General features: G+C 45.4%; 2 protein-coding genes across 2 annotated transcripts in view; one reads left to right on the forward strand and one right to left on the reverse strand.

The window, feature by feature from the left end:
• The window catches only part of LOC144688703 (DNA-binding protein RFX2-like), a 911,596-nt gene that overhangs the window by 666,795 nt on the left and 217,814 nt on the right, over positions 1-26,987 (reverse strand). The gene's annotated exons all lie outside the window — the stretch shown is intronic.
• LOC144688294 (very low-density lipoprotein receptor-like) overlaps positions 6,194-26,987 on the forward strand; it is a 59,246-nt gene continuing 38,452 nt past the window's right edge. Inside the window, exons 1-5 of the mRNA XM_078554726.1 lie at positions 6,194-6,317; positions 7,366-7,740; positions 16,397-16,516; positions 22,668-22,793; positions 23,735-23,906. Coding sequence (XP_078410852.1) covers positions 6,218-6,317; positions 7,366-7,740; positions 16,397-16,516; positions 22,668-22,793; positions 23,735-23,906 — 893 coding nt within the window. The 5' untranslated portion in view covers positions 6,194-6,217. The remainder of the gene's footprint in view (positions 6,318-7,365; positions 7,741-16,396; positions 16,517-22,667; positions 22,794-23,734; positions 23,907-26,987) is intronic.

Here is a 26,987-nt window from a genome sequence, read left to right on the forward strand (position 1 = left end):
TGAATTGCTGCAGTGCATCTTGTAGATAGTATACACTGCTGCCACTGTGCATCAGTAGTGGTAGGAGTGAATGTTTAATGTGCTGGAGGGGATCCCAAACAAATGGGCTGCTTTGTCCTGGATGGTGTCAAGCTTCTTGAGTGTTGTTGGAGCTGTACTCATCCAGGCAAGTGGAGAGTATTCCATCACACTCCTGATTTGTGCCTTATAGATGGTGGACAGGCTTTGGGGAGTCAGGAGGTGAGTTACTCGCTGCAGAGTTCCCAGCCTCTGACCTGCTCTTGTAGCCTGCTATGACCCCGCAGTTGGTAAAGCAGAGTTATTTAAAAATCCCAGAGGGAAAGTTTAAACAACTGTCATAACCTATATTTATAAGTGGTATGTTTGAGATGCAGTTCTAAATTCAGGAACCAAACCAGCAGTTTTTGAGAGGTTTTATATTAAACTAAATGAAATATTTTATTAGGTTACAACACATTAAACACATGGCTACAAATTATTACTATCATAGCTTTTAACAAATTCCCAGACTAATCTCCACTAAGGCAACAGCAAACCATTGACTTTAAGCAGACCCCAGGCAAAGCATTTTCACCTCACAAATTCAAAATGAGGTTCCTTTCAATTTGGTTCCTTTGCAAACACAGTGGTCCGCTTACAGGCTTTGATGTTGCAATGCCTTTGCCCTACACACACAAAACTGCTGTCTGTTAACCCAGCACACCTCATTGAATGTAAATTCTCATTGTATCACCAGCCCCTTTGAACTCCACCTCTTCTAACAATAAAACCGCTTTCATAGTACCAATTTTATTTGTAATATAAACATTGCTTGGTCTCTGCTAGCTAGGTGCTGGAATTTACTCTCCTTCTTGAATACACTGTTCAACAAAATGCAAATGCACTCTACCTCTCTTACACCTCCAAACTAGTACACATCAAAGCACCCAGGCTAGCTGGCTTTAATCCAATTAAGACACACCCACAGACTAGCCCTCCATTTAAAAAAAAATCATTAATGTTATATACATTAATAGCTTCATGACATAGCCACAATATTTATATGGCTGGTCCAATTCTGTTTCTGGTCAATGGTAACCCCCCAGATGTTGATGGTGGTAGATTCAGCAATGGTAGTGCCATTGAATGTCGAAGGGAGATGGTCAGGTTTTCTCTTGTTGGAGATGGTCATTGCCTGGCACTTGTGTGGCACGAATGTTACTTGCCACTTATCAGCTCAAGCCTGGAGGTCGTTCAGGTATGGACACAGAATGCTTCAGTATCTGAGGAGTTGCAAATGATGCTGAACATTGTGTAATCATCAGCAGACATCCCCACTTTTGATCTTATGATGGAGGGAAGGTCATTGATGAAGCAGCTGAAAATGGTTGGGCCAAGGACACTACCCTGAGGGTAATGTACAGCAATGTACTGCGACTGAGATGACTAACCTCCAACAACCACAACGATCATCCTTTGTGCCAGTGGAGTGTTTTCCACCTGATTCCCATTGACTCCAGTTTTGCTAGGGCTCCTTGATGCCACACTCGGTCACAAGCTGCCCTGATGTCAAGGGCAGTCACTCTCACCTTACCTCTGAAGCTCAGCTCTTTTGTCCATGTTTGAACGAAGGCTGTGTGGGGTCAGGAGTTGAGTGGCCCTGGCGGAACCCAAACTGAGTGTCAGTGAGCAGGTTATTGCTGGGTTGCAGCTTGTTGGATGAGGCTGCACCACATGGTACCATTTGCAGCAAGTTCCTCCCACACACCAATGTCAGCTTGTCCTCTTTTCAATGAGGCCTTCAGGGTGTCCTTAAAATATTTTCTCTGTCCTCCTTCACATCGGGTGCCAGCCTTAAGTTCTGGAAATGCTTCAGAAGCCGATTGTTTGGCATGCAGGTGCAGTGACCGGATCATCAGAGCTGATTTCACATGATCATGGTTGTGATGCTGGAGGAATTGGCTTCGGTGAGGATGTTGGAGTTTGTTCGCCTGTCTTCCCACTTGACTTTGAGTATCCTGCAGAGATATCACTGGTGGAAATTCTCCAGCCTGCACAGGTGACTTTGGTAGGTGACCCAAGTCTCACTGCTACATAGAAGGGTGGTGACAACAACAGTGTTGTAGACTGAAGCCTTTGTGCTCTTATGGAGATCTCTGTTGTCAAAGGCACGGTTGTATAAGTTTTGGAAGGCTACGCTGCCACAACTGATTCTGTGCTGGATCTTCTCTTCAATGATGACTTTTTGAGAAAGATAGCTGCTGACTTCTAAAGTCTCTCCATCAGTAACAATATCTGGAGATGTGGGTGCTTATTTGGGAGAGGGCTGGTGGAGGATTTTTGATCTTGCTGACATTGAGTGAGAGACTAACTATGTGGAATCGAAGAGCGTGAGGGTGGTCTGAATGTCACTTGCAATGTGGGCCACAACTACACAGTTGTCAGCATATTGTAAGTCGCAGATATGCTGGATGTTCAATTCAGTTGAGGTTGAAAAACTTCCCGTTGAGTAGAAAACCAATCATGACACCTTGTGGAAGTTGGTCACGAATTAGTTCCATAACCAGGCTGAGGAAGATAGTGAAAAGAGTTGGCACAATCACACAGCCTTGCTTGATGCTCATCCAATACGAAAGGACTTGGTCTGCATTGCTGTCATACTGTCATGCAAGAGTCGCAGGATTGTAAAAACCTTGCTAAACATCCAAGTCTCTGGAGGACTTTCCAAAGGGCTTCGCAGTTGATGGGGTCAAAGGCCTTTGATAGATCAATAAAGGCCACGCAAAGCTCTTTGTGTTGTTCCAGACACTTGTCTTGGATTTGTCAAGAGACAAAGATCATATCTGTGGTTCCCCTGGATGGCCGGAAGGGTCTCTGGAAGGTTGTCTTTGCTGATGGGTAGGAGACTATTCAGGAGGATTTGTGTGAGAATCTTCTCCACAGTGGACAAAATGGAAATGCCTCTATAGTTTCCACAATTGATTTATCACCCTTCTTAAAAAGTGGATCAATGATGGCATTGCGGATGTTGGGAGGTAGTTCCTGTTCTTCCCAGCTTTTCATAAAAAGGTCTGAGAGTTTGAGTAAGAGTCCATGACCAGCTTTGTAGATCTCTGCAGGAATGTTGTCCAGACCACATGCTTTATTGTTCTTCATCTGTTGGATAGTCTTATGTGTCTCAGAAAAGCTGGCAGCATACACAAATTTGATCTTTCAAGCTGTTGAGCGATTGTTTGGATGGTTTTGTCCAATACTGTTGACTCCCTATTGAGAAGATTCTGCTGGTGCTCCTTCCAACGGTTTCGGATAGCTGTGTTGATTTTAAGAAGAGTATTGCCACCTTTAGCGACAGATGGTCTTGGTGGCCTGGGAGAAGCGGGACATATCTTGCGAGTCTGCGTAATGTTGGTTTTCATTGGCCTTCTCTACTCACCATTTATTCTTGCTGACATGCACTGTTCTCATAGCTTCGGATTTGAGTTGTAAAGTATTCATCTAATTTCTGCTATGATGTTGGGTGATTTTGACAATTTTGACACTTAATGAAAGTTTGGTGTTTCTGATTGAGAAGTTTGAATATTTCTTTATCAATCTCATCTACCTGAATGATCTGGGTGCATGTCTCATAAATCGCAGATTTGATTAGTACTGACCCTCCGACAGTGCAACGCTTCCTCGGTCCTGAACTTCTGGATTCTAGATTTATTCTCCAGTCTCAATGGGATTTTAACCCATGACCTAGTCTCTCAGAGGCAGTTCACTAACCACAGCTGACCAATTTTCCAAGCAGTAACTCCAATGGACATTGTGTGCGGGTGAGGAGGGAACAAGGGGAGGGGTGAGAAGGGGGTAAGAGGTGATGGGGATGGGTGAGGAGATGAGTGAAGGGGTGAGAGGGAATGGGGGAGCGGTGAAAGGGAAGGGTGGAGGGGATTGAAGCAGGAGAAAGGGAGGCAAGGGATGAGGTAGAGGGTAGGGGTGAGGGGATGAGTGAAAGGGCTGAGGAATGGGGTAGGCGTGAGGTGTTGGGATAGGGGAGAGGGGTGACGGGGAGACGGTGTTGAAGGTGTGGGGGAGGGGGTGAAGGTGTGGGGGAGGGGGTGAGGGTGTGGGGGTGAGGAAGGAGTAGCGGCAGGAATGAGGGGAGTGAAAGGAATGGGGGATGGAGGAAGGGGTGTGGGGAATGGAGGGGGCGTGAGGGGCTTTGAGGGGAGGGGTTGGGGGAGTATGTCAGGGAATGAGGGGGCAAGGGAGAGGGTTTTTTTTCATTCATTCATGGGATGCGGGATTCGCTGGCTAGTCCAGCATTTATTGCCCATCCCTAATTGCCCTTGAGAAGGTGGTGGTGAGCGTTGCAGTCCCTGTGAAGTAGAGTGAGGATGTGGGGACGATGGGGGGGTGAGTGAGGTGAGGGAGAAGGGTGTGGGGATGGGGTGAAAGGATGTGAGGAGAGGGAGAGGGTGTGGGTGACAGGGTGAGGTGCTGGGAGTGTGAAGATATAGGGGGAGAGGGTGTGGGGGGGGAGGGGGTGAGGAGCAAGGGGGAGCGGGTGTGGGATTGGAATGCAGGGGTGGGGGAAGACAAGAGGGGTTGGCTGTGGAGGAGGGGATGAGTGTGTGGGGGAGGGACCATGGGGAAGAGGGAGAGGATGGGGGTGTGGGGGAGGGAGTGTGGGGAAAAGGGTGGGATGGGGGTGTGGGGGAGGGGGCGTGGGGAAGAGGGTGTGGATGGGGGTGTGGGGGATGGGGTGGGGGAGGGAGCGTGGGGGAAGGGATGTGGGGGTGTGTGGGAGGGGTGTAGGGAAGATGGTGGGGATGGGGGAGTGGGGGAAGGTGTGGGTGAAGGGATGCGGGGATGGGGGTGTGGGGGAGGGGGTGTGGGTGGTGGTGGGGGAGGGTGTGTGGGGGAAGGGATGTGGGGGAGGGGGTGTGGGGAAGGTGGTGGGGATGGGGGTGTGGGGGAGGGGATGTGGGGATGGGGGAGGGAGTGTGGGGAAGGGATGGGGATGGGGGTGTCGGGGAGGGGGTGTGGGGAAGGGGGTGGGGGTTTGGGGAAGGCAGTGGGGATAGGGGTGTGGGAGAGGGGGTGTGGGGAAGGGGGTGGGGATGGGGGTGTGGGGCAGGGGGTGTGAGGAAGGGGGTGGGGATGGAGATGTGGGGGAGGGGGTGGGGATGGGGGTGTGGGGGAGGGGGTGTAGGGAAGGGGTTGGGGAAGGGAGTGTGGCGGAGGGGGTGGGGATGGGGGCGTGAGGGAGGGGGTGTGGGGAAGGGGGAAGGGATGGGGGTGTGGGGGAGGGGGTGGGCATGGGGGTGTGGGGGAGAGGGTGGGGGATGGGAGGGTGGGGATGGGGGTGTGAAGGAGAGGGTGGGGGATGGGAGGGTGGGGATGGGGGTATGGGGGAGAGGGTGGGGGTGTGAGGGAGAGTGTGGGGAAGGGGGTGTGGGGGAGAGGGTTGGTATGGGAGGGTGGGGATGGGGGTGTGGGGGAGGGGGTGGGAATGGGAGGTTGGGGATGGGGGTGTTGGGGAGGGAGTGTGGGGAAGGGGGTGGGGATGGGGGAGTGGGTGAGGGAGTGTGGGGGAGGGGGTGAGGATGGGGCTGTTGGGGAGGGAGTGTGGGGAAGAGGGTGGGGATGGGGGTGTGGGGGAGGGGGTGGGGATGGGAGGGTGCGGATGAAGGTGTGGGGATGGGGGTTTGGGGGATGGGGTGGAGATGGGGCTGTGGGGGAGGGGGTGGGAATAGGAGGTTGGGGATGGGGGTGTTGGGGAGGGAGTGTGGGGAAGGGGGTGGGGATGGGGGAGTGGGTGAGGGAGTGTGGGGGAGGGGGTGAGGATGGGGCTGTTGGGGAGGGAGTGTGGGGAAGAGGGTGGGGATGGGGGCGTGGGGGAGGGGGTGGGGATGGGGGTGTGGGGGAGAGGGTGGGGATGGGAGTGTGCGGATGAAGGTGTGGGGATGGGGGTGTGGGGGATGGGGTGAGGATGGGGCTGTTGGGGAGGGAGTGTGGGGGAGGGGGTGGGGATGGGGGTGTGGGGGAGGGGGTGGGAATGGGAGGGTGGGGAGGAGAAAAGGGGCGGGATGAGTGGGGGAGGGCGGGGTTTTCCACTTCATTCGCCCTCAAATTGAATTCAAGCGTGGACCCCGCCCACTGTTGTCACGTGTCACATGCCCTGCGTGCTGACGTCAGTACGCTGCCGGCGGGGTCAAGGACGCGGGGAGACATGTGTTTCTCGGGTAGCCTGCTGGCCCTGGCCCTGGGCCTGGGTCTCGGGTTTGGCCTGCCGCTAGTGGTGGCTGGACCCCTCTCCGGCCCGGGACACGGTGAGTGAGAGCAGATTTTTCTGCGGACACTGACAGAGCCGCATTGACATCCTTTTATTGGCTGTGTAGAAACCCGTAACCATGGAGACGGCTCCCTGAGAGGCTGCTGCTCCTGTCAATCAAACAACCACATGTATGTAGTCGGGGGCTGGAGGGGCAGAGACAGCAACAAGGGGGAGGGATAGTTACTGGGACTGAGCTTTAGGGATGGTGGGTTGGACTTTGAGGTGCTTTGGGAATAGATGTGGGATGAGTTAGGGGATACATAGTGAGGAGGAGGAGGTTTATATTTTGAGAGGGCATCTGCTGGAGGAAGGAAGGTCAGGGTGGGTGAAGGGTGTAAATCAGGAGGGATTGGGTTGTGGCATGGAGGCATTGGGGTGAAGGAGGTAGGGTGGAGGAATGGGTGAGGGGTTATTGAGGGTAGGGGAATGGGTACATGATAGGGTGTGAGAGAGGGGCATAGTGTGTTTCTGGCAGGTGAGGAGGACCTAATGGGCAGTCAGTGTAAATGGGGGTTGGTGAATGGGTGTGGTATTGTGAATAGAGGGTGGTGTGTATCGAGGATATTGAGGATGTGCTAAGGGGAAAGGAAGAGAGGTAGGTTTGGTGAGTGAAATGTTTGGTATTGGGGGTTAAGTGGCTTGGTAGGGAAGGCTGTGAGAAAATACGAGAAATGAAGGAATGAGGAGTTAGGCATTTGGTGGGAGACAGGGGCCTAAGGTTGGTATGTGGTTGGTGAAAGGAAGGTGATATCGGGTGGGAGAGAAAGAACACAGATAAACTGGTGGGGAGGAAAGATGAGAAGTGGTGGGGGAATGGAAGGTTGAGTGCGTGGGAAGAGGAAGTATCACATATAGGAAAGCAAAATAAGTGACATGCTCCATGGATAATCCTGAAATAGCTGTTGATGAAATGGAAAAGATCTTGAAGTCTTAGACTTGAAAGAAGGATAGCAAGGCAATTCTATTTGCACATGATATCAGTATTTTGTTCTACTGCGGTGGTGCAACTGTGAATTTTATTGCTTTCTGTGGTTATTTTGTAGGTGATGTGGGATGTAATGAGAATGAATTTCTGTGCCTGAATGGACATTGTGTTTCTGCGGCAATGCTGTGTAACGGAATTGACGACTGCAATGATCAGAGTGATGAACGAAACTGTCCTGTAGCAGAATGTGGACCTCATGAGTTCCAGTGCAGCAACTCCGCTGTCTGCATTTCCAGACACCAGCTCTGTGACAGTAGCCAGGACTGTGCATCAGGGACCGATGAATCTGATCACCTTTGTGAGAAAAGAGCAGTGCAACCTGGAAACTGTGGGGAGCTGGAGTTCCTGTGTGGTTCGGGCCAGTGCATAGAGCTTCAATCAGCTTGTGACAACTTTCCTGATTGCAGTGACGGTAGTGATGAGGTCAATTGCAGTAAGTGCAGAGCTGTAAGAATGTATAGGGTTTTTTTTTTGCATAGAATTTGTAGCACACAAACAAGCCATTTGGCCCAGCTGTTCTATGGTGTTTATGCTCCTCCCACCCTACATAAGACCTTAAGAAATACTAACAGGAGAAGGCCCTCAAGCCCACTCTGCCATTCAATAAGATCATGGTTGATCTAATTGTGGCCTTAACTCCATTTCCTGCCTGTCTTCCCCATAAACCTTGACACCCTTATCGATCAAAAATCTGCCTACTTCATCCTTGAATATATTCAATGACTCAGCCTCCACTGCTGTCTTGGGAAGAGAATTCCAAAGACTAAGACCCCTAAAAGAAGAACTTCCTCCTCATCTCCATCTTAATGGGTGATCCCTTATTTTTCAACTATGCCCCCAGTTCTAAATTCCACCATGAGGAGAGACATCTGCCCTGTCACGCCCCTGGAATCTTATAAGTTTCAATAAGATCACCTCTCATTCTTCTAAACTCCAAAATAGACTCAACCTGCTCAATCTTTCTTCATTTGAAATTGCTAGCCTATTCACCAATGTTCCACTTAAGGAAGCCATAGATATTTGCACTGCAGCACTATATCATGGTGATCTAGACCCGCCACCATTGCGCGCATCAGTATTTATTGAGTTTATGAACTCGGCAACTTGTGTAGTTGAGTTTAGTTTTAACATTGCCACGTATGTCCAAAAAGATGGTGTTGCCAGAGGATTCCATCCAGGCCCAGCTCTCACAAACATCTTTGTTGGGTTTAATGAGAAACGTGTCTTCGATGAAATGACACCTAACCTTCTACCCCTCACATATTTCTGATATGTGGATGATACGTTTGCTCTATTTAAATCCGCAGCAGCATGGAATAATTTCCTTTTATGACTTAATGGGTTCCATCCTGCGCTCAAATTCACCTTTGAAATGGAGCAGTCAAATGAACTCCCCTTCCTTGACAAACTAGTTGAGAAGTCTGCCAAGGGATTCTCTACCACGGTCTACCACAAGCCTGCCTTCGCTGGTCAGTATACATGTTAGAATTCTTACAGTTCCACATGCTATAAGATTGGTCTTATCGGCAACCTCGTAAATAGGGCCTGAGCCATTTGTTCACCATGCAAGCTTGATGCTGAAATAGGTGCATCAAAGACATCCTGCAGGATAATGGTAACCCTGATCAGATCATTTCATGCTGTGTATCACACAGACTCATTAACGGGCCTAAGGCCGTCACTTTGGCTCTGAGAAGTGCCCAGTCTACCTCAGATTACCCTGGAAGGACAAGGTATCTCAAAAATTTGAGCAACAGGTGAAGCCTAGCTGTTTCACGCTGCTACTATGCAGTGGCAACACGAGTTGTTTTCCCCACTAACAGGATGCTGCCGTCAAGCCAAAAAGATGTTCTGCCTATCTCACAATTGAGTAATGTGGTATATGAATTTCAGTGCCAGCGTGATGCTAGGCATGTAGGCCATACATCCCAAAGACTGGTGGATCATATCAAACAGCTTGTCCCTGACCCTCGTAATGGGCAAGACTGTACCCAACCCCAACCCATGGTTGCAAAATTCAAAACACAGTGTCCAACATTAGATGTGATTCCGTGATTGGACAACATTTGCTAAATTATCCTCAGTGTACTAAAAATTATGCTGACAACCAATTTAAGATTGTCAGTTGGGCACGCAGTGTGGTGCATTTGCGTGTACTGGAAGCTACGTATTTTAATACACAGGGCCCCGTTCTTTGCAGACAGAAAGAACATGTACACACATTGCATCTGTTTCAGCTAAACAAAATAAGTTCATCCAAATCATCCATTTGCTGGTTCATTCCTCAGGGCAATGCCTTGACCAGTCAGAGTCAAGCTGCCTGGTTTAAATTTGGCAGTTAATGGTCAGTCACCATTAACTGGTGTATTCTCCATGGCAAAACCTCTGCTAATCAGAGTCCACTTGCCAACCAAACAGCACTCTTTTCTCATACAGTATAAAGTTGATGCTTCCCCTGACATTGGTATTCTTGTGATTGTACTGATGAGTGCAATATGAAAAGCTTCGACAAAATGTCTTTTTTTCAGCTAGTACAGTGCAGTGTAGGTAGGAACATGAAATTACAAAGAGACATTGATAGATTTAATGAGTGGACAAAACTGTGACAAATGGATTTTGACTCAAGTGAGTCCTCTTCTTAGGTTAAAAAAAATGGATAGATGCAAGTATTTAAATGTTGGAAAACTGGGAACTATGGAGGTTCAGAGATTTGGGGCTTCACATGTATATATCACTGAAATGTAGTGGTCAGGAAAAAAAATCAAAAGGGCCATGGAACATTAGCCTTTATAACTTGAAGACTGGAATACAAAGGGCAGGAAGTTTTTCTACAGCTGTACAAAGCACGAGTTAGAGCACATCCGGAGCTCTGTGTCGTGTTCTAGGTGCCACATCTTAGAAAGGTTATGATATATTTGTCTTGGGAAGGAATGCAGTGATGTGGTATTACCAGGGTTTCAAGGGTTAGATTGTGAAGAAGGCTGAAAGGTGATTTGATTGAGATTTTTAGAATTTTGAAAGGCATTGATAAAGTAGAAAAATAAATCTTTTTTGCTGATGGAAGAGTATTGGACAGGGGTCGTAACCTTAAAATCAGGGCCAGGCTGTTCAGGTGAGAAGTTGAAAAACACTTTGACAACTTCTACCATCTGTTTTGTGAAGAAAACTCTCTCATAAGAAGAAGTAGATGCTAACTTAATTAGTAAATTTAAACCTGACATTGATAAATTTTGCTGGCTAAGGTTTTTTAGGGGTATGAGGTCAAGGCAGGTGGATGGAGTTAAAATGCAGATCAGCCATGATCTCATTGAATAGTGGAACAGGTGCAAATGGCTGAATAACCTCCTCCTGTTCCTGTATAACCCTATATTCCTTTCTTCTTCATGTGCTTATCTAGCTTCCACTTTAAGATATCCCTGCTGCTCACCTCAACCAGTCCATAGGGTAGCAAGTTCTATATTTAACCATACTGTGGCAAAGATATTCCTCCTAAACTCTTTCTGGATTGGTGACTATCTTATATTTATATCCTCTAGTTATTTATATCCTATAGTTTTGAGCACCCCACAAGTGGAAAATCTTCTCTACACCTTCACTTCGTAATTTTAAAGGCCTCTATTAGGTTGCCCCTCAGCCTTCACTTTTCTGAAGAAAAAAATTGTGAAGTGAACTTGGAAAACCGTTTCTGTATACAACACACCTGTACCCTGAATGACTCAGTGCTCTGAAGCAGACTTTGGGTATGGGTTAATTTACAGTTAGACTGTTGTGCTTGGATGAATCAGTTTGTACATAGGAACAGGAGTAGGACATTCAGCCTTTCAAGCCTGCTCTGCCATTCAACTAGATTGTTGCTGATCAGCTGCCTCAACGCCACTTTCCCACGCTATCCCCATATCCTTTGATGTAATTAGTATCTAGAAGTCTAACGAACTTGAACATATTCAATATTTGAGCTTCCACAGCCCTCTGAGGGAGATAATTCCAAAGATTCACTACCCTCTGAGTGAAGAAATTCCTCCTCATCTCAGTCCTAAATGACTTGCCCCTTATTCTGAGACTGTGTCCCCTGATTCTAGAACCCCCAGCCAGGGGAAAGATCCTACCCACATCTACCCTGTCTAGCCCTTTTTAGAATTTTTAAAGTTTTAATGAGATCACCTCTCATTCTCCTAAACTCTAGAGAATACAGGCCCAGTCTCCTCAATCTCTCCTCATAGGATAGACCCAGCATCCCAAGAATCAGCCTAGTGAACTTTTGTTGCACTCCCTCTATGACAAATATATCCTTACTTAGATAAGGAGACCAAAACTGTATACAGTACTCCAGGTGCGGTCTCATCAAGGCTCTATACAATTACAGCAAGACCTCATTACTCCTGTACTTAAACCCTCTTGCAATAAAGGCCAGCATACCGTTTGCCTTCCTAATTGCTTGCTGCACCTGCAGGTTAGCTTTCAGTGACTTATGAACAAGGACACCCAGGTCCCTTTGGACATCAACACTTTCCAATCCCTCACCATTTAAGAAATACTTTCCATTTCTGTTTTTCCCACCAAAGTGTATAACCTCTCTCTTACTAACGTCATATCTCATCTGCCATGTTCTCGCCCATGTACTAACCCTGTCCAACTCCCCTTTGAAGCCATCCTCATAACTCTCATTCCTGCCCGGTTTTGAGTTGCCAGCAGAAATATTACATTTAGTCCCCACATCCAAATCATTGATATAGATTGTGAATAGCCTGGGCCCAACTACTGATCCTTACGGTACCCCATTAGTTGCAGCCCGCCAACCTGAGAACCCATTTATTCCTACTGTCTGTTTTCTGTCCGTCAACCAATCCTCAATCCATGCCAGATTATCACCCCTTGTTCCATGTGCACTAAAATTGTTTGCCAGCCTTCTGTGTGGGATCTTATTGAAAACCTTCTGAAGATCCATTTACACCACAACCACTGGTCCCCCATTCTCTATACTGGACAAATCTAATCAGCACTGATGCTGTGGAGGACAAATGCCTGGAATGTGTACGAGATGGTTTTCTAGAGCAGTATGTTGAGGAACCAACTAACATCCCAAAAAACTCCCAACAGGTTTGTCAAACGTGATTTCCCTTTCATAGCTCCATATTGACTCTGCCCAACCAGATCAATCTATTCTAAGTGTCCATCCTTTATAATAGATTCTAGTATTTTCCCTACCACTGATGTCAGGCAAACAGGTTTGTAATTCACCATTTTCTCTCTCCCTCCTTTCTTAAATAGTGGGGTTACATTTGCTACCTTCCAGTCTGCAGGATCCTTTGCAGAATATGTAGAATTTTGAAAGATTTTGAGAGGTGATCTCATGCATCCACTGTCTCTACAGCCGCCTCCTTTCAACACTCTGGGATGTAGATCATCGGGTCATGGGGACTTATCAACTTTCAGTCCCATTAATTTCTCCAATATTACTTGTTTACTAATAATTTTCTTCAGTCCTCATTCTGACTAGCCCTTGCTGCTCTATTATTGTATCTTGTATCTTCCTCGTGAAGGCAAACACAAAGTAATTATTTAACTTCTGCCATTTCCCTATGTTCCATTATAAATTCTCCTGTCTCTGCCCATAATAAACCTACATTTGTCTTTGCTAATCTTTTCCTTATTACATACCTAAAGAAGCTTTTATAGTCCATTTTTCTGTTTCTCACTAGCTTACATTCACATTTTATTCTCCCTTTCTTTACTAGTTTCTTGGTCCTCCTTTGCTGAATTCTAAAATGCCCCCAATTCTTGTGCTCCCTACTTTTTGGACAACATTATAAGCCTCTTCCTTTGATTTAATACAATCTTTAACTTCCTTTGTTAACCATGGTTGGTTCACTTTTCTTGTTGGGTTTTTGTGCCTTAAAGGAACGTATCTTTGTTGTAAACCATGTATTAGTTCTTTAAATGCTAGCCATTGCCTGTCTACCACCATACCTTTTAATGTGTTTTACTAATCCACCGTAGCCAACTTGCCCCTCATACTTTCATAGTTTCCTTAGCTTAGATTTAAGACCCTAGTTTTGGATTGAACTATATCATTTTCAAATGGAATGGAAAATGCTATCATATAATGGTCATTCTTCCCTAAGAGTTCTTTTATAATAAGATTATTGATTAGTCCTCTCTCATTGCATAATACTAGATCTAAAATAGCCTGTTCCCTAGTTGGTTCCTCAACATACTGCTCTAAAAACCATCTTGTACACATTCCAGGAATTTGTCCTCCACAGAATTCGTGCATGTTAGATTCGCCCAGTTGAGGTGTAGATTGAAGTCTCCCATGATTACTTATTATCCTTGTTGCGTGCACCTCTAATTTCCTGCTTTATACCATGCCCTACATTCCCACTATTGTTTGCTCATAAACAATATGAGCAATGTTTGCTGCCCCTTGCTGTTTCTTAGCTTCACCCAAGCTGTTTCTTAGCTTCACCCAAACTGTTTCTACATTTTGTTCTTCTGACCTAAGATCCTTTCTCACTAATGTACTGATCTCATTCCTTATTATCAGTGCTACCCCACTTCCTTTTCCTTTTTGCCTGTCCTTCCTAAACACCAAATATTCATGAATATTTAGTTCTCAGCCTTGGTCACCCTGCAGCTGCATCTCCGTAATGCCAGTTAGATCATGCCGGTTTACCTCTATTTATGCCATCAGTTCATCTATCTTGTTGTGAATGCTGCATGCATTCAGATAGAATGCCTTTAATACTGCCTTTTTAACATTATTCTGTACTTTGTCTCTACTGACGCTGGCCTTTGGTTCTGCTGCCTTTCACTTTTGTGTACTACTTTTGTACTTCTCATAAACAGCTTTGTTTTTCTCCTATCTGAATTCCCTCTCGGGTTCCTATCCCCCTGACAAGCTAGTTTCAAACCTTCCCCAATGACACTAGCAAATCTCACCACTAGAATATAAGTACCAGTCCTGCTAATGTGTAACATGTCCTCCTTGTAAAGGTCCCACCTGCCCCAGAATTGCTCCCAATGCCCCAGAAATCAAAAGCCCTCCCTTCTACTCCATTTCTCCTGCCATGTATTCATTCGCTCATTCCTCCTATTTCTACATTCAAAAGCACATGGCACTGGGAGTAATCCTGAAATTATTGCTTTGCTGTACAAAGCTGGGATTCTGCTGCTCTATCAATGTACCCATGTACCACTTGTTTGAGACCAGGTTCAGGAGTCCTTTTTCTGAATTTCCATTTGGCACTCCTGGGACAGAGGAATTGAGGGGCAAGAGACTTTTGGGAATATGGCGTTCGCCTCTTTATTGTCCACCCATCGGTGACAGCAGGGTATGTGTAAAGCACCTAAATGTGGGTGCACCATTTTGAACAGTAAAGGGGGCTAAATTGTTAGGCTTTAGCAAATGACACTGTTTTCTAGAATAATCTTTTCTTTTATAGTGGCGCTGCTACATCTGTGACAAAGGTCTTCTGTTTCTCTCACTATATCCAAAGTTGTGCTCAGCAGTTTTATCTCAGCAACGCAGTAACAGGAGACACCTGATGTCAACTATCTTGAGGACAGACAGCTCGTGAACGTGACCCTGGAAGTAATAACCAGCTCCTGACTCCCAACGTCCCAAAGTATGTTGAGTAGTCCGGGCACACCACATGCCCTGATTTTTGACTTTGGGTGAGAGTTGTGCAGGTGTGAAACCCAGGAAATTTTAACTTGGGCCTCAACTGCACAGTCTATGTTAGTATTCTGCCTGAACCCTGCTGGGCAGGTAGCTGGCTGGTGAGCAAGAGCAGGAGGCCGTCCTGTCAGGTATTTGGTTGGGAGGGGAGGAAGCCCAGCACGGGGGAGGCCTAAACTTTCCTTATGGGCCCCCAAAACAAAGTTTACAACAGATAATTTGTTTACCTTTTCGGCACCTTTTCTTCATCTCTGCTGCCCCTCCCACTAGTGGAGAGGTCACAATCAGACAAGCCTCCAGTTAAAATTGCAGGTTGGACCCTGATGACAAAATCAAAACTGACCTACATATTTAAAGAAGAACACTGCTGGCTTCCCATGTGTGTCCCACTCGCCTGCTTGGAACAGTGATAAGATTGGAAATCCTGGGTTGGTGCAGGTAAATGCCATGAGCTATTTTAACAAGCCACTTCCAAGCTCCATTTCCAAGGGGTGGGCAGGGTTAACATTGATCCTTGTTTATTTCAGCATATGTCTATATGGTACAAAAGGTCCTGGTGTTATCACCAACAACTTGAATTTATGTAGCACTCCTGACGTGCAGCTAGACATTGAGCACAGGGAAAGTTGGTGGGAATGGAAGGAGTGGGGTAGGGAATGGAAGTTAAAATCAAGGAGGAAGGTTTTGAAAAGATTTTTGAAATTGGAGGAAGAGAAAACTGGACATCGAGTTCCTGAAAGGAAGAGCACAGTGGCTGAGTGATGATGGGCACAGAGTGAATGGCAAGAAAGAGGTTTAGAGGAGGCACGCATGTGTGGAAAGGAAGCAGGAGGGATCACTAAGATACTGTGAAGTAAGGCCAGCGATTGATTTCAAACATAGATGAGAATTCTGAAGCTGCCAGTGAGCTGAAAGGGGATGGAAGTATGTGAGTGATGTTGGCAGGCGGCTGGTAAGATGATGGAGATGGCAATTTAAATATTGTGGGTATGAGCCTAGAGCTTTGGCAACAGAAGTGGAGAAATGAGGAAGAGAGCACAGTGCTGCAAATATATTATCAAGACGTGGAGAGAGCACTGAATTCAAGCTTAAGCAGGCTGCAATGGCTTGACACCTGTGTTTGGTTACAAATAGGGGAGATTGATGGACTTGAGACTAGAGATCAAAGAACATGTTCTTGACCCTTGTTGCACTACTACTATTCCGTGTGGATTAGTTGGACTGATACAAAATATTAAATGTTTCAGGTGTAAACAAACAAACAGGTTAAAATACAGGGATACTGACCCCTTCACTGCATCCTCTATCAAAGGACAAATTCACCAGATTGCATTATCCACTTTATATAAGCATTGCAAGTATAAGATTCCTTGAATGTTGCTCTATTTGTGTTAAATTTTTTGTTTGCCAGATCAGAATGAGTGTTTGGAAGCAAATGGAAAGTGTTCTGATTATTGCTGGGACCTGCCTTTAGGTTATGAATGTGCTTGTCCAACTGGATTGGAGCTGATAAATCATTTCATTTGTGAAGGTGAGTGTACCTACTGCTGATTTAAAAAGTATTCTAGCTTCAAGTGGTACATGAAGTTTATCTTTTGAAGGAGGAAAAATAATTAAGGTGATGTTGGGTGAGTATTACCTCAAAGGGGAGACAGCAGCATGAGGAATGAAAGTGGTGACTGTTCACAGCCTTGCTGTGTAATGGATTAAAACAAGAAACCAGGTGTAATCAATAAAATGCTGGACAAGCAGGGACATGGGTGTCTGTAAGTGTATGAAATATTGGAAATAAAATGGAGAACCTGAAGCACTAATTACTTATATATCGCTTTGATGACTTCTGTTACATGATGTGTTACATTATAACTTCATCTTCTCAATCTCTAAAATGGAAGTTTTTAATTGGGCTTGCTCCCTGCAAGTGGAATAAACAGGGAATGGGGGGAAAGAGAGAGCATAATAAAATAAATAGTTAGAAGAAATGAAATGTGTGAAGCCAGATTGTTTTAACTATTTGTCAGAATGACACTGGATTGGCCCTGACACCTGTGAGACTTCTACGGTAAGAATTGCAATGCTGATCTGACAGTCGATTGATGGCAGCAACCTGTTGGGCCGATGCTTTGCTGAACTTCACCAATTCAAAGCTCTAGTCTTCACCTTCTGTCGGACTGGTTTCTGCACCTGTCAGAACATCATTTACCATCTACACCATGAAGTCACTTATCACCATCTTCCCTGCTCCTCTTTCTGAACACACACAAGAATTGGGGGGAGGAGTAGACCATTTGGCCTTTTGAGCCTGCTCCACCATTCGATAAGATTATGGCTGACCTGATTGTGGCCTCAGCTTCACTTACCTGAGTCTGCCCTTGTCCTTTGACTCCCTTGTCGATCAAAAACCTAACTTAGCCTTGAATCAATGACCCGGCCTCTCCTGCTCTCTGGGGAAGAGAATTCCACAGACCAACGACCTTCTGGTATTTAAAAAAAAACCTCATCTCAATTTTTAAATGGAAGACCCCTCATCTTTAACTGTGTCCTCTAGACATCTTTCTGAGACATCTTTCGATGCAGCAGGAGCAGATACAATGTGTATTTCCACCCCATGTGAAGTAGGATTTGTGTACTCATCCAGTCTGATATACAGTGTAGACAATGAGCATTTTTGACCTTTGAACATCCAAATAAAGACTGGATAAATGCTTTGCAAACGTGTCTCTCCTATCCATTAGCAAGATTCTGACCTCACAATATCTTGTTACTTCATTTCTTATTCTGACCTTTCTGCATTGGGCTTCAACTCTTCCATCCATGCTGAATACAGCTTCAGCAATCAATATCTCATTTCCCTCCAGGTGCTCTGCATCTCTTCTTCATGGCCACCCTTTGACCTTGCCATCTCATGTGACCTCGTTCCCATTGTGTCAGTCACAGTTAAAGCCATCTCTGATCACTTCCTTGTATCACTAAACACCCACATCCCCCTTCCACCTCTCAACCCTATGTTCACCATGTTGACCCCTGAGGGGAAAAACTCATTGATTTACTTACAATTGCACTTCAAAATCCCAACTGTTCAGCTTTTGGATGTTCATTTACTACAGCATTTCTGCAGCAACTGATCTGTTCAACCAAACCCACAGCTCCACCGTTGAGTCCCTAATCCCCATTAAAACCGTTAAAATCTCTCACTCTGGCCACTCTCCCGGTACGGCCCTCTTCTGTCAGTGCAGACTTGATGGGCCGAAGGGCCTCTTCTGCACTGTGTGATTCTGTGATCTCCTCTCCATTAATTCCAAGGGACACAGGCTTGAAAGGATCTGGCAACAACTGATTTAGCCATTCGCAGCCAGACCTGGCTGGACCACAAAAAAAAGCATTATCAGGTTCTTCTGTCATCTATCAAAACTTCTCATTTTTCTAAGGTCATCCTGGAACACAAAGAAAACCCTTGGCTTCTTTTATCGACTGCAAATAGTCTTAAACCCCTCTCCCCTGTCCCCTATGTCCTCACCTCCAAACAAGTGCTCATGGACTTCTTTGTCACTAAAATTGAGACCGTCCGATCATCTGCCATTTCCCTCGCTCCCACTGACCCAGTGGAGATCCCTATTTATTCCTGACATGCACCCCTATCTCCCTTCATACCCTTTTTAATCTCATTTTGTCCATGAGACCCACCACCTGCTCCCTCAACCCTATTCTCACTAAACCCTTCCTTACTCCCATATAATATGTATTGTGCCTCCAGTATTGTTTTCCCCCTCTGCTCCAAATCTGTCATCACTCCCCTCCTTAAAAGACCAACCCTTCATCCCACCATCCTTGTAAACTGCAGCCCCCTCTCTAACCTCCCTTTTTTCTCCCAAGTCCTTGGACAATTTGTGGCTTCCCAAATGTATGTTCATCTTTCTCAGAACTCTCTATTTGCTGTCCCAGCCACAGTTCTGAAGCAAGTCAAGTCACAAATGACATTCTTTGTGCCTGTGGCAAAGGTAAATTATCCCTTCTCGACCTGTCTGCAGCCTTTGATGTGGCTCACCGTGTCCTCCAATTCTCTATCATCTTCCTCTAATGCGCCTCCATTGTCCCGACTGGGTGAGACTGCACTCACCTTATCTATCCAGTCAAATTTGCGGACAGTACAAAACTTGGGAGCATTGTAAACTATGAGGAGGATAGTGTCGAACTTTGAAAGGACATAGACAAATTGGTGGAATGGGTGGATAGATGGCAGATGTAGTTCAATGTGGAGAAATGTGAGGCAATACATTTTAGTAGGAAGAACATGGAGAAACGATATAAGATATAAGGTACTACCCTAAAGAGGGTGCAGGAGCAAAGGGACCTGGGTGTTTATGTGCATGAGTTATTAAAGGTGGTAGGAGCTTCTCTTTAGCTCTGAAGAAGAATCATATGGACTCGAAACGTTAACTCTGTCTTTCTTTCCACTGATGCTGTTAGATCTGCTGAGATTTTCCAGCATTTTCTGTTTTTGTCCCTTGTCTTCTATCTCTACCATAAACTTTGTTCCCTAGCTACCTACTCTATCCCTCTGTCTGGCAATTGTCTGAGGTTGATCCAGACTGTTCGCAACCTTGGTGTCATATTTGACTCCGAGGTTAGCTTCTAACTATATCCGCACAATCCTAAGGTTTTCAACTTCCTAACTCCTGACTCCACCCCATCTCTCCTCTTCCACTGCTGAAATCCTTAACTATGCCCTTGTTACCTTTAAATTTGACTATTCCAACCACTTCAGACCAGCCTCCCGTACACTACCAGCTGTAAACTAGAGGCTATCCAAAACCTGCCCGTGTCCTAACTCGCATCAAGTCACATTCACCCATGACTCCTGTGTTCGATGACCTGCATTCGTACATTGGAGGTGTTACGTAACTGACAAGCTAAAATTCTTATCCTTATTTTTAAAACCTCTTCATGGGTTTTCCCTCTTTACTTTTAATCTGCTCCAGCCCCATATCTTCCAAGATATCTGCGCTGCTTCAATTTTGCTTTCTTGAGCATCCTGGGTTTTAATTGCTCCACCATTGGTGCCTGTGTATTTAGCTAACAAGATCTTTAGCTCTGGGGATCCCTCCCTAAACCTTGCCACCTCTTTTTTGAGACACTCCTTAAAACCCACCGGTAACTCTTTGACCAAGCTTTTGGTCCTCATCCCTAATATCTCCTTTGGTGGCTCAGTGCCAGATTTTATTTGATAATACTTCTGAGCACCTTGAAATGTTTTACTATGGTGAAGGCACTATTCAAATACAGATTGTTGTCATAAAACAGAAAATGCTGGAAATACGCAGCAGGCCTAATAGCATGTGTGGAGAGAGAAACAGAGTTAATGTTTCAGGTTAATGACCTTTCATCAGAACACGTTGTTGTCAAACATTAATTTTGTTCAACTTCTAAACTTAACTGTCTCCTCTCTTCACTTCGCTCCTTTCTGTTATGTAGTTTATTTACTTGCCTTTTGCCTTTATAATCCCTTTTCCCAGCCTAACTGGGATGACCTTTGTATATTATCTGTAACTACTCAGTTTTTACAACTCTTTCAAAGAAAACATTCCACAAGCTTTAATCCGAAGATTATAGTGACATTCCTCACCATTGTAACCAGTCCTCCTTGTTTGCTGGGTTGATGAATGCACTGTAATTTCAGCTTTGAAGCAGCATGAGTACCATTGTTTTGTAGCACAGCATTATTTCTTAGCTATGAGTTGGTATTTACAAAAGAGCATTCTTGTTTGGAGTCAATAATAATGCAAAACAGCATAAGGAAGCAATCCCAATCCCCCATCCCAAATTAAAGTCATGAGTCCTGTCGCCAGTCATCATTGCTAACCAACACTGTGCTTCAAATCCTTATGCATGTGACATGGCAACACTGTCATACACTTCGCTGTATAAACAAGACAAAAATAAAAATACCTGGAAAAATTCAGCAGGTCTGGCAGCATCTGCAGAGAGGAACACAGTTAACATTTCGAGTTCGTATGACTCTTCAACAGAACTAAGGAAAAATAGAGAAGAGGTGAAATATAAGCAGGTTTAAGGGGGGATGGGACAGGTAGAGCTGGATAGAGGGCCAGTGATAGGTGGAGATAGCCAAAAGATGTCATAGACAAAAGGACAAAGAGGTGTTGAAGGTGGTGATATTATCTAAGGAATGTGCTAATAAGTGACATTAAGGGTAGAAAGCAGGACAAGCAAGGTACATATAACCCTAGTGGGGGTGGGGTGGGGGGAAGGGATCGAAATAGGCTAAAAGGTAGAGATAAAACAATGGATGGAAATACATTTAAAAATAATGGAAATAGGTGGGAAAAGGAAAATCTATATAAATTATTGGGGGGAAAAAAGGGGTGGATCGGAAAGGGGGTGGGGATGGAGGAGAAAGTTTCTGATCTAAAATTGTTGAACTCAATATTCAGTCCGGAAGGCTGTAAAGTGCTGTTCCTCCAGTTTGCGTTGAGCTTCACTGGAACAATGCAGCAAGCCAAGGATGGACATGTGGGCATGAGAGCAGAGTGGAGTGTTGAAATGGCAAGCGACAGGGAGGTCTGGGTCATGCTTGCAGACAGACCGAAGGTGTTCCGCAAAGCTGTCACCCAGTCTGCGTTTGGTCTCTCCAATGTAGAGGAAACCGCATTGGGAGCAGCGAATGCAGTAGACTAAATTGAGGGAAGTGCAAGTGAAATGCTGCTTCACTTGAAAGGAGTGTTTGGGCCCTTGGACAGTGGGGAGAGGGGAAGTAAAGGGGCAGGTGTTGCACCTTCTGCGGTTGCATGGGAAGGTGCCGTGGGAGGGGGTTGAGGTGTAGGGGGTGATGGAGGAGTGGACCCGGGTGTCCCGGAGGGAACGATCCCTGTGGAATGCCGCTGGGGGGGGTGAAGGGAAGATGTGTTTGGTGGTGGCAACATGCTGGAGTTGGCGGAAATGGCGGAGGATGATCCTTTGAATGCGGAGGCTGCTGGGGTGATAAGTGAGGATAAGGGGGACCCTATCATGATTCTGGGAGGGAGAGGAAGGTGTGAGGGCGGATGCGCGGGAGATGGGCCGGACACGTTTGAGGGCCCTGTCAACCACCGTGGGTGGAAAACCTCGGTTAAGGAAGAAGGAAGACATGTCAGAGGAACTGTTTTTGAAAGTGGCATCATCAGAAGAGATGCGACGGAGGCGAAGGAACTGAGGGAATGGGATGGAGTCCTTACAGGAAGCGGGGTGTGAGGAGCTGTAGTCGAGGTAGCTGTGGGAGTCGGTAGGCTTGTAATGGATATTGGTGGACAGTCTATCACCAGAAATTGAGACAGAGAGGTCAAGGAAGGGAAGGGAAGTGTCAGAGATGGACCAAGTGAAAATGATGGAGGGGTGGAAATTGGAAGCAAAATGAATAAATTTTTCCAGGTCCAGACGAGAGCATGAAGCAGCACCGAAGCAATCATCGATGTACCTGAGAAAGAGTTATGGGAGGGGGCCGGAGTAGGACTGGAACAAGGAATGTTCCACATACCCCATAAAGAGACAGGCATAACTGGGGCCCATGCGGGTATACTGTATAAACAAGTGTGCTCATGCAAATACCATGTAAACAAATGTGCAGTATGTGAACCAACAGACAGCTTAGATCTGGAGATAATTCAGTAATATGTTTTGTTCCTATTCAGATGTGGACGATTGTAGAAACTCTAATTTGTGTGACCAAATTTGTGTTAACCTGCATGGCTCGTACACATGTGAGTGTTACCAAGGATATCAGAAGAATCCACATACTGGCACTTGCCAAGCTACAGGTAGGTTGTTATTGTAAAACTTTGGTCCCCTTGTCATTTGGAAAAGGACTAACGAGATGTAGTGCAGAGACTACTGAAGTTAAAAGCAAGTAATGGTTTGATGATCAGCTCTTTTGACCTTAATGAACAAGAAGCAAAAACAAGAAATGGTGGTCAGGTAGCCACTGAAGCGAGAGCAGCGATTATGGAGTCCTCGTCACAGCCCTGACCATTTATTGACTGATCCCTTAATCCTGTTGGGTATTTTGTCAGTCTTCAGTCTGGTTTATGAAATAGTCTGTATGATGCAGTTAGATATAACTTATGACCCCAAATCAATTTTTTTTTTTTTTGGAGAATTTATTTGGAAAACGTGCTAATTTTGCAAGGGCTTCAAGTGCCAGCAGGAATTTTTTTAAAATCTGGTTTTATTTAAACAAAAGCACAAACTAGATTTTAAAATAATCTCTTGTTTTTGCATCCCAGGAGACCGCATAGATGCTGGTAGGTGGTGGGGAATGTTGTAAGTCATGATGTTTAAGGTATCATGACTGTGTAGGGCAGGTTCAGTGGACCAGCTGGTCTTTTTCAGTCTACGTTTGTATGCTGAATCTGATATATATTTTGGGGAGGGAGAAGTTGGCCTGTTTTCTCTCTTGAAGGTGTTAGAGGATAAGGCCACTTGAGAAGTGGGAATGCAGCTGTTTTGGCATTGTCATATTACCAGCATTTGGGCTCCAGGCTTGTGTGGTGAATGGTTTAGATGCAGGTTGATAGCTCCCTCTCTGTATGTATTGAGCTTCGGGTGACAGTATAGCTTTGTGAGGAGGTGCTGAGTGAAGGCCTGGTGGCGCAGGGCAGGAATATGCTGAGCAGAGAATGGGCACTGTAGGGCTGTGAGTTGGAGAACTGGAGGTAATGTAGGATATTGAACCCAATTTCTCCTCTTTCCTATACACTAGGAGAGGAGCCATTCATGATTGTCACAAATCATGGTGATATCAAGAGGATAAACATGAATAGAATGGAATACTTAAAGATAGCTGACAGTTTGGACAACGCAAGAGCATTAAGTGTGGATATCTCCTCGTCAACAATCTACTGGTCAGATGAAATGCATTGTGGAATTTTCAGGTAAACTGACTGTCTGTGATGCAGAAATCAATCTGGAATCCCGAGCACAGTTGTAATGGTACCATCCTGAGGTGGTGAGTGGAACACTTGCAGAACACACACCACACAATTTCAACAATAAAGATTACTGAACCTATGGAGGAATGGTGGCAGGAAGATAATGAACTGTACTGGCAGCTGTTTTGAGAATTTCCCCTCCCCAGACTTGATTTCCAAGCAGAAAGCTATATGATGGAGAAAACATTTTTTGCACAATCAATGATTGGCAGCACGACTGGCTTTTTGCAGACTGCACATTCCCTACCCTGCATTGAAGAGAGTATAAAGCTTATCCCAGATGTTGTAGTATCTGAGTAATGCATTGATCCAGTTGCCACTTCTCCCGAAAGGCACCTACTATATATCTGGCAATTGGCACTATTTGCTATTCAGATCGGCATCAATTACAAATGGCCTTCCTAAACTGTATTAAGCACACTGAATATTTTGGGCAGTTCAAACAGCTGTTCACACCTCTCATTCTTTACTGCCCCAGTTATTCCCAATTTTTTGTTGCAAATCCTAGCTTCTTGTTTTACAATTAGGTTTACAATTTAAGCTTAAGGTTTAAAAGCCCTCTGTCCATAATCAGAACTGCCTCTACTAACTCCTTGCTGTGCTACACTACATTGCCCACGATTCCCAGGGTTTCAGCTGACCTTGGCATCAAGGTAGCATTTGACAGAGTGTGGCATCAAGGAGCCCGAGCAAAACAGGAATCATTGGGAATCGGGGAAAACTCTCCACTGGTTGGAGTCATGTCTAGCACAAAGGAAGATGGTTGTGTTTGTTGGAAGTCAATCATCTCACTCCCAAGACATCACTGCAGGAGTTCCTCAGGATAGTGTCCTCGGCCCAACCATCTTCAGCTGCTTCGTCGATGATCTTCCTTCCATCATTAGCTCAGAAGTGGTGATATTCGCTGATGCTTGCACAATGTTCAGCACCATTCGCAAATCCTCAGATACTGAAGCAGTCTATGTCCAAATGCAGCAAGACCTGGACAATATCCAGGCTTGGGATGTTAAACGGCAAGTAACATTCATGCCACACAAGTGCCAGGCTATGAGCATCTCCAACAAGAGAGAATCTAACTATGGGTTCTTGACATTTAATGGCATTACCATCGCTGAAACCCCACTATCAACATCCTGGGCGTTACCATTGACCAGAAAGTGAACTGGACTAGCCATATAAATACTGTGGTTGGAACAGCAGGTCAGAGGGTAGGAATTGTGTGGCAAGTAACTCACCCCCTGACTCCCCAAAGCCTGTCCACTATCTACAGGGCACAAGTCAGGAGTATGATGGAATACTCCCCACTTGCCTGGATGAGTGCAGCTCCCACAACACTCAAGAAGCTTGACTTAGTCCAGGACAAAGCAGCACGCTTGATTGGCACCACATCCACAAACATTCACTCTCTCCGCCACCGATGCACAGTGGCAGCAGTATATAGGTGCACTGCAGGAACTCGCCAAGGCTCCTCAGACAACATCTTCCAAACTCACGACCGCTACCATCTAGAAGGACAAGGGCAGCAGGCGCATGGTAACACCGCCATCAGGAAGTTCCCCTCCAAGTCAATCACCATCCTGACTTTGAAATTTGTCACTGTTCCTTCATTGTCACTGGGTCAAAATCCTGGAACTCCCTTGCTAACAGCACTGTGGGTGTACCTACACCACATGGACTGCAGCAGTTCACAAAAGCAGCTCACCACCACCTCAAGGGCAGTTAGGGATGGGCAATAAATGCTGGCCCAGCCAGTGATGCCCACATCCCATGAATGAATAAAAAAGGTACACTATTACAATTATAACTTGGATATAATGTATAGATTGATCAAAATGCCTTTTTGGAATATAATGTAACAATTATGCAATAAGGAGATAGTTTTGAATCAATGTTATAGTTTCTCATTGTAAATGTTAATACAATAATATATTCCTGATCAAGGAAGTTAGTCCAGACATGATCACTGTCAAAATTTATATTGATATTGGCACCTTCTCCCAGTTTCAAAATCATCCTTCAAACCTTTTCTTCTAAAGATCCATTTGGCCACCCCAGCTTTTCCCATTTTACACCCCAATGTGCCATAGGCATTTCAGTTTTCACTTGCAGTTTTCATTAGTAGTTTTTTTGTTATGATATTGCTTTTTCCCTTTTTCCTCTGTGCCTCCTCAGAATATGCCCATTCCTTGACCAATGGGACTGTAGCAATTGGCTGCTAGGCTCATATTTATGCGGCCCTTTAATCTGTTTTAGTGGTTAGTGCACTGAATTGTGTCTCCTAGTGCCCATCACCTCACTGCTGACAGCATGTCAGCAACGGCCAAAAATTGGAAAAATAAAGTCCAAGTTCCCCAAGGATGTTGAGCGTCATGGAACCACAGTGGGCAAATTGAGTTAAGATATATATTGCTCTAATTGATCATGATCTAATTAATCATCTCAGGGGAGACAATGGTGTAGTGATAATGTCACTAGGCTAATAATCGAGGGGCCCAGGCGAATGCTCTGAGAACATGGGTTCAAATCCCATCACGGCAGCTGGTGGAAATTAAATTCAAGTAATAAATCTGGAATTGAAAGCTAGTCTCAGTAATGGTGACCATGACAACTATCATTGTTGTAAAATCTCAACTGGTTCACTAATGTCATTTAGTGAAGGAAATCTGCCGTCCTTACCTGTGTGGCCTACATGTAACTCCAGACCCACAGCGATATGGTTGACTCTTAACTGTTCTTGAAATGGCCTAACAAGCCACTCAGTTCAAAGGCAATTAGGGCTAGGTAGCAAATGCTGGCCTTGCCAGCAATGTCCACATCCCATGAAAGAATAAAGAAAAAACTGTTGGCAGAACAGGCTCAAGGGCTAAATGGCCTTCTCTTCCTATGCCAATCACCCTGTCCCCTCTGATACTGAACAATTGTAGCACTAGTTTTTTTAAAAAAGAAACAGTATCCTGTGAATTAGCTAAGGATGTAGAAAATATATTGTAGCTTAGTTTGTATTAATTTTTGTTATAGGTGATT

This window comes from Cetorhinus maximus, chromosome 13 (assembly GCF_964194155.1).
Source record: "Cetorhinus maximus chromosome 13, sCetMax3.hap1.1, whole genome shotgun sequence".
In the NCBI taxonomy this organism is placed as follows: domain Eukaryota; kingdom Metazoa; phylum Chordata; class Chondrichthyes; order Lamniformes; family Cetorhinidae; genus Cetorhinus; species Cetorhinus maximus.